The following is a 7,472-nucleotide window of genomic DNA, read 5'->3' as shown; positions in this document are numbered from 1 at the left end:
GTTCTAGTCCCAGCACTGCCTAAAAGCTGGGTGTGGTGGAACACACCTGTAATCCCGATGCTCAGGAGGTCAGGGCAAAGGGATCAGAACTTCAAGGTCACCCTCTGCCAATACAGTGGGTTAGAGACCAACCTGGGATACTTGAGAACCCATTTCAAGCAAACAATCATAAATAGACAGATACACAAACATACATATATATGGATAGACAGATAACAGAAAATCCTAAAAATGATATTTTGCAAGGAGTGAATTCCTCAGTAAAACCATTTACTGAGTAAAACCATCAGTTCATTTACATAAACCCTGACACTGTTTGGTACTTTATAATTTGGTACTTTATAATTTTTATCTTAATTAGACAGAATTCAGCCAAAAGCAGAAGAGTAAATGGACATAAAAATAATGGACAGCAACTCCTATTATGATGAAAAAATAATTTTATTCAAAATTATCTCTGAGATATTTCCACTTTATCAACATAGTGGACTTCACATTTTCCCAAATTTCTTCATATTAGTTATACAATACCCAAAGTAAATATATTGAATATATTGAAATATATTGTATGTACTCCAGGTCTATTCACTTAAATTTTTCATGGTGAACTTCAATAGAATATATTAAGGGCAATAAGCATAGGGCAGGCTTTTTCATTTCTTACTACCAAATGACTAAATAAAATTTCTACTTTTTATGACTTTGCTTTCAGACACCTGGTATCTAAAATATTATAAAGAGTAATTTGAAATCTTTAATATTAAAGTTTACTTGGATTGACAAGATGGCTCAACATCTAAAAGGCAGTTGGTGCCAAGCCTGATGGCTTGAGTTAGATCCCTGTGACCCGCAGGGTGGAAGGAGAGAAGTGACACCAGAAGACTGCCCCTTGACCTGCATGTGCACCATGGCATGCACACTCTCAAGTGCATGAAGGAATGTAAATGGATTAATCTAAAAGAGAAGTTTATAACCATGGTCCCTCGTGACCTCCTTGGCCCAAGTCTGATTCCATAAGGTTCTAAAGCTTTGTGTTAGCCCCAAAGAAGAATTTCTAGAACAAACTCATTCTTGGTTGGCATAGACTCTGTTCACAGAAGACAAATTTCTGTTCAGAATTTTGTGTTTTGTTTGAGTGGTGGCAGTTAGACCTGGTGACTCGTTTATAAGGCAAAATTAAAGCCAGAAAGTGTCAAGTGTTGACTAAAAGTTTGAAAAGAGCAAAGAGAGTTTTCCTTATAATTCCATGGGTTTCACACAGGGACTCCTGGAGTCAACATTCCTCCATCATCCAGTAGTAGCAAGAATCTTCAAAAGTTGCTCCAGGGTTTAAGGACCGTGGCCTGAGATCACAATGTAATTAAACAGAATTAAAGCTAAACTAGAAAGAATACAATTCCAGCAATAAATACAATGTGTACTTCTTTCTGCTGCTTGCAAACAAGGAAGCTTTGTTACAAAAGTAACTTTGAAAGGAGCTAGGAGGGGCTCCGGCTGCCTCTACTGATCGCTGGCTCAGTCGTTTCCTCTACATTTACTTCTTCGTTTTCCATAGAGGATCATGGAAAGACCAAAGACTGCTGCTGAAAGGCACAGAGCCAGTAAAGAGGCGCTACCAAGGCACCCCGACTTCCCAGAGTGAGGCTCACTATAATAATGTGTTTTACTTAAGTCAACACATCCTAAGCGCTACCGTTTCTGTAGGCAACATCTCAGTAATCAATGATCTCTTTCTCATTCAGCAGCTTTAAAATCTAGTGTGTGTGGCATTCTGAATTTTGGGTGCTCAGGGTCCACATGTAGTGGCCAGGCACCTTCCCGGATAACATGAAATATACATGGCACTCTGAGAGCAATCCAGGAATGAATACAGACAGAAAGGGCGAATCAGGAAGCACAGAAAACAAGTTGACAAGCCCACCCACAAGTTGTCCAACCTGGGACAAAACAAGATCCTGACAGGACAGAAGAAAAGGCCTGGGACTTTCTGGCCTTTGGACTCAAACTGCTCTGTGTGCCTAACCTCGAATTCTTTAAGTTCTGCCTGGAAGTCAGGCACTCAGGCTGGATGACCCATCCAGTGTTTAACAGGAACACAGCTCTGCAACTAGGGAATGCCTTGTGTTGGAGCATGAATCTGTCACTTGAGAATGACTTGCTCCACATTAGTACTGATGTCTGGCACCTGTGTGTGCAAGTGTGCATGAGCCTGTGGGGATGAATGCCCACTCTGTGTGGGAAGGGGAGAGAGGCAAGGGCAAGCCCATGACTGGTCCCCAGAAATGGGGAAGGTCCTTTTGCAGAAAAGAGGCCCTGCTTTGTCACATGACATCTCTGGCTACCAGCTCGATCAACCCCTCCTACCCAGGACCTCTGAACTGCCTCAGTAGATACCCTGAGCATCTCCAGGGAGCCTGGTCCATACTGAGAGCCCAGCTTGTCCATGCAGTTTGCATCCTAATGGCCTCCCCACCATAGTAATATCCAAATGACTGCCCTACAGTCTCCCTGGTTTTGCACAGCCTGGGATGCTCAGAGTATCAAACCCAAATCCACAAGCCACAAGGGTCACAGAATCTCTTCTCCACTAATTTTCCACCTTTTTTGTGTGTGTTTACAAAACAATATTTTGTTGAACTTCTCATCTATGCGAGCACTCCTGTTCAGGCTATCAAGCATTGGGAAGGCCGCTTGGGAGGATGGGAGTACACAGGGGAGGCCTAACTCAGTAGAGAGGACATGCCCTGCAACCTTCCTATCTTGAGCTTGATCCTGCTACAACTGGCCTGGTGGTTTTCTTGGTGTTTCCTGGAAACATGCTCCACCCAGGGAGAAGGCAGAGGGGACAGCAGTGGAGTCCTGTGAAGAGGCAGGGGACGTGTCCACAGGATACCTGTGATACTATAGTCAGTAAAGCTGACACTGGTGGATTGCACTGAGTTCTAGGCCAACAGGAGTCGGAGAATGAGACCCAAAACAAAGCAAAATGCAATCCTTTCGAGGTCCTTGGAACCAAACATACTGAGGGAGAGGAGGAAGCTGTCTTACCCGAAGCCCTAGGCCTCTCCTAAGTCCTTGGAGATATTCTCCATTAGGCTCTGTGCCTGAAGACCAGAGGGATGTCCTCTCAGGTTTGGCAGCAGGCACACTATAGGCCACCCAACTGCTGGTCCCCATTCTCATCTCTTACACCAGGAACTATTATCCCCTGGCCAAAGAGCTTCCTTTCCAATCCAGGTTGCAGAGAAGGGGGTTGGGGAGGCAGGGAGGGAGGATGGAAGCGATCACATGAACCACTGCTGCTTTTGTGAAGGGAGCTGAGGTGGTCTGAGAGTGCTGATCCAGTCAGCCTGCTTGCTTCTCTAGGAAGGGGCACTTGGAGTCCAAGCTAATGAAAATGACCTCAGCACCTGTGGCCGGCTCCTGTTCCATCTGTCTCCTCATCCTGTCTCCTGTTGATGCACTTAAACTTGCAAGTGGCAGCAAGAGACAACAAAAAAGCCTCAACATCTCAGTCCTTTGAGCCAAGGCCAGTTTGTAAAGTTTTCAAATCCTCTAGTAAGAAACTGCAGACTCCCCTGCCCATGTCCTCCTCTGGTCCCCAACAACAGAAGCATCTCTGGATGTCTGAAATGTGGCACAGACAGAAACACTCGAGACGAGGCTGCTCATGAAGTCGGGTCGTATAATTTTCAGAGTCTATGTCTTGCAATGATGACATTACTCTGGCAGCCAAGGGTCCAGAGTGGCAAGTCTGAGCAGCTGCTCCCAGCTCTGAAAGGCCCTGGACAATGGGTGCACTGTTCCCAGGACTGGCCTCCAGCATTTGCATAGACTGTTCTGCCTGGCTGACCAGGGGCTGTCCAGCTCAGCATTGTCCACAGATCAGAGGTGACAGGATTCAGGTGGGAGCTGAAGCTGGAAGGCATCCAGGGGGCATGAGGACCACTGTCCTGGGAACCTTAGCTTGAGCTGCTTTGCAGGGATTCACATGTTTGCTTTTGAAGGTTTCCTTCCAGCTGCTGCAGAGAAACAACCAGGAGACTTTTAAGAGGAGCTTGCAGAGGCTGTTGCGGGAGCATCCTGGGGTACCCCTTCATCTAGCAATCTAGTAATGTGGTAGACCAATGGCTGTTCACCCTTGGATGTTTAATATGCTGCCAAAATGGAGGCACACGGTTTCCATTTCTATGACCTAGAGCTGTCACAAGCAGATACCCGGCTTCCACACCTCCAGAGACATCCTGCACCGAATGGTAGTTCCCTTGAAGCTTATGTTTTGACTTCAGCGGAGAAAGTTTTGTAGACAAGTACCCTCCCTAAAACTTTGGTACCACACAGCCCACCATCTTTAACTAGAATAGGTAGGACAAGGGGCTGGACAACTATGACTTATTTCCACGCTCACAGTTCCTAAGTAAATATTGCTAACCCTAGGAGGACCAAGATCCTGAAGGAGGAAATTCCAGGGGAGGGGCCTAAGGCGCAGCGGTGGGTGTGGTAGGGGTGAGTCTGGGAGATCAAGATTGGGAGGGAACATTTTTCTGCATCTGAATAGGCCACGGTCTGAAGCAGCACCATTTCCGTTTGGTCAAAAAGCTCTTTAAATAGGCAGTTCTGTGCCTTTACTGAGGGCTAACCAACCTCTCTCACGCCGGGGTCCCCACAGGCCTGTCTCCTTCCCCTCTTCTGTGCGCCTACATGCCCGTGGACCCCCAACCCGAGCCCAAATAGGTGCTAGCAACTGTGCAGCATCCGCTGCAAGAAGCTGGCCAGCTGCTGGCCCCGCGAGAGCCTGGGGGATGCTTCCGCGTTCCCACCCGTGTTCACTGCGGATTGCAGCACCGCTCATCTTGGGAATATAGCGATTAATCCAGCCGCAGGTTTCCAGATAAGTGACTGTGATGGAGACTGTTGGCGAGAAAATAGACAATTATCCGCTGTTAGCTTTACATAAAGATCGCATTAACTCAAATTAGTTATCAGACAAAAGAGCGTCGGCAAGCGCGCCCTGCCCGCCCGAGCCCTGCACGCGGGCACCTCGGGGTGCAGCCGGGCAAAGCGTGGGGCTAGGCTGAGGCTTCGAGACGTGGGGCGGGGAGTGGGAGGACGCGGCGGGAGGGCTCTAGGCTGGTGTTACTCGTGTTGTGCTGGCCTGGATGGGATGAGGGAGGGACATAGGGGCAGCCTTCAGAGCCGGATCAGCGGGCCCCTAAACTACAGCAGTCCCACCTCAGTCTGTCGCATCCTCGTCCCTTCTGCAAGCTCTACACTGGGAGCCAGCCTGTCCCCGCGGCCTGTAGTCCTCCCCCAGGCAGAGGAGGCTCTGCAGGCTCACCACTGCCCCGCAGGGCGCACTGGGACCACCTGGTGATCTGATCCTGCGGGGCTATGGACCTCTATTTCCCGCCTCTGCACCCCCCGCCCCCACCCACCGCACTTTGTGAAGTTCGCTTTCCGTAGGACTCATAGAGAAGAAAGATGAAGACAAGCTGAGGGGGACCGGGCCAGAGCAGGGGTGGGGTGGGGCTGAGAGTGGCCTGCGGCAGGACCATGTCAGTGCGGCCTCGATTACCGAAGTTACGCACTGTCCCACGCACTGAGCATCTTCGCTACCCTCGTTCTCCTGTATCCCGGTTAGCGTAGACACCGGCTTTCACCAGCAGGATGGATTTCGCGGACCGCTGTCGGTGGGAACAAACGCAGCGCCCAACATCCCGACGGGCTGTAGGGCCCAGCGGGGTCCCCACTGCCGCAGGCGCGCACTGGCGGTGGCGCTTGCGCCCGGCCGGCCTCCCCGGCCCCAGGGTCCCCGGCCCCGCTGAATAGGGCGGATAATGACCCCCGGTTCCCAAGGCAGGCTCTCTGCTGCCTGGTGAGCCTTGGATTTGTGTGGTCCAAGCCTTTCCCAGCTTGTCCCATTCTGTCACCGGGATAAGGGGCTCCCTCGGCTCGTTTGCACCTGCGTCGCTTTTGGCTCCTTCAGGAATGCGCTGAAGCTTGTAATCAGCTTTGTGAAGCCATTGAGTGCACGGCTGAGTGAAACTTCCAAAGCTCGAGGAAAACTGGCCGGCTGAATAGGAGCCAGCATGGGGCTGCTCTCCAAGCCTCCGCGCTGCCAAATTCCAGCAGAGCGCCTCACAATCGCCTTCCCCACACTGAGAAAAGTGAGAAAAGAAAAGGGAAAATACCAGTCACCGGGGTTAGCTGTTTGTTCCCAGATTAATGGCAAGCGGCTCCCTCCTACTCCACCCCCTCCACAAAGCTCACCAGTTCAGGAAATATGACAGGGAGGGGAGGGCAGTTATTAATAGCTCCCCAACTGATGTCACCCCCGGGCGGGGGTCTTCTGGGGCTCTGGAGGGGTCCTCCGTTCCCAGTTGTTGAGCTGAGCTCTGGCATCCACGTGAGCCTTAGGCCTAGCAGTTGAAGTGCGTCTTTGCTTGAGTAGAGCTGCGGAAGAAGCCATATAGAATCCTTAACCTAGGCTTCAGGAAGGAACCACTAAGCACCTGGCTCCTTCTATTCAGGCCCAGCAGGGGCTCTGCCATCCTGGCCCCTTAGCAACAGGTTCCTAGGACTCTCTTTAGAAGAGCACTCTCACTTCCAAGACTCCATAACGCTGCTTCTTGGTGACTCCAGTAACTGAGGTGCCTGCAAGGCGGCAGCTACTACAGGTGCTTCCCCTTCTGCTTCAGGCATCTGTGCTGTGATCTCTAAGAGCCATCTCCTCCAGACAAGTATTTCCATGTGCCTCAGAGGCCCTGGCTGATTCTCTCCCACTCAAGGTTAGTAAAGGCTCCTCTTTGGAAAATAAAATCCTTGCCAACCAACAAAAGACCAGACAGCCTGCAAAAGGCAAAACCATCCTTCTCAAGGTCCAGGCATACCCGAATTCTGAGCGGCTGTTCATCTAGCGGGGATTCCTCCTTGTGCAGCCACACCAGGTTCTAGAAACAGTGCATGCAGGGTCCGTGTGGAAAGAGGCACCGTTGAGTGTTGTGGATGCTGATCTGAACTCAAGTTTCAGAAAGGAAACCTAGAACCCTTTCTCTGGATTGCTCATGAGGCCCTTTACGCAGCAAATCCCCATAGGAATTGCCTAGAAAAAAAGGAAAGCAGAGGCCATATTGTGATCTTTACATATAAACTTGCTTCACAATGGCTCTGGATTTTCTTAGCTAATGAATTCCTTCCACCCTGAGCAGGAAGCCCATCTTTTCTGGGAGCACAGATATGTTTGATCTGGATGTCCATGTATGCCCTCTAGCAAAGAGAAGCTCAGTCCTGTGGGGTTCTCGCCCATACCTTGCTTCTGTGGGGGGCCTCATGATGTCTGACTGTGGTTCTGTGCTATAAATAGTCCCCTGGTAGATCGAAAGGCTTAATGGGCCTCTTTAAATACCTAACTTATTATAAAGCCCTGGGGAGGATAACATTAACAGGCAGGGAGGAACAAGAATCACGCTCCC

General features: G+C 49.9%; 1 protein-coding gene across 2 annotated transcripts in view; it reads right to left on the bottom strand.

The window, feature by feature from the left end:
• Positions 1-445: 445 nt before the first annotated feature.
• The window catches only part of LOC117721690 (uncharacterized), a 49,786-nt gene continuing 42,759 nt past the window's right edge, over positions 446-7,472 (bottom strand). For both annotated transcript variants that reach the window (XM_076913813.1, XM_076913814.1), the window contains 4 exons: positions 6,891-7,102; positions 6,271-6,453; positions 5,576-6,158; positions 446-4,911 (listed from right to left, as the gene is read on the bottom strand). In XM_076913813.1, the coding sequence (XP_076769928.1) occupies positions 5,613-6,158; positions 6,271-6,402 (678 nt within the window). In that variant the 5' untranslated portion in view covers positions 6,403-6,453; positions 6,891-7,102 and the 3' untranslated portion in view covers positions 446-4,911; positions 5,576-5,612. The remainder of the gene's footprint in view (positions 4,912-5,575; positions 6,159-6,270; positions 6,454-6,890; positions 7,103-7,472) is intronic.

The sequence above is a fragment of the Arvicanthis niloticus genome, chromosome 16 (genome assembly GCF_011762505.2).
Source record: "Arvicanthis niloticus isolate mArvNil1 chromosome 16, mArvNil1.pat.X, whole genome shotgun sequence".
Classification (NCBI taxonomy): domain Eukaryota; kingdom Metazoa; phylum Chordata; class Mammalia; order Rodentia; family Muridae; genus Arvicanthis; species Arvicanthis niloticus.
This window is presented reverse-complemented; position numbering and strand designations above follow the sequence as displayed.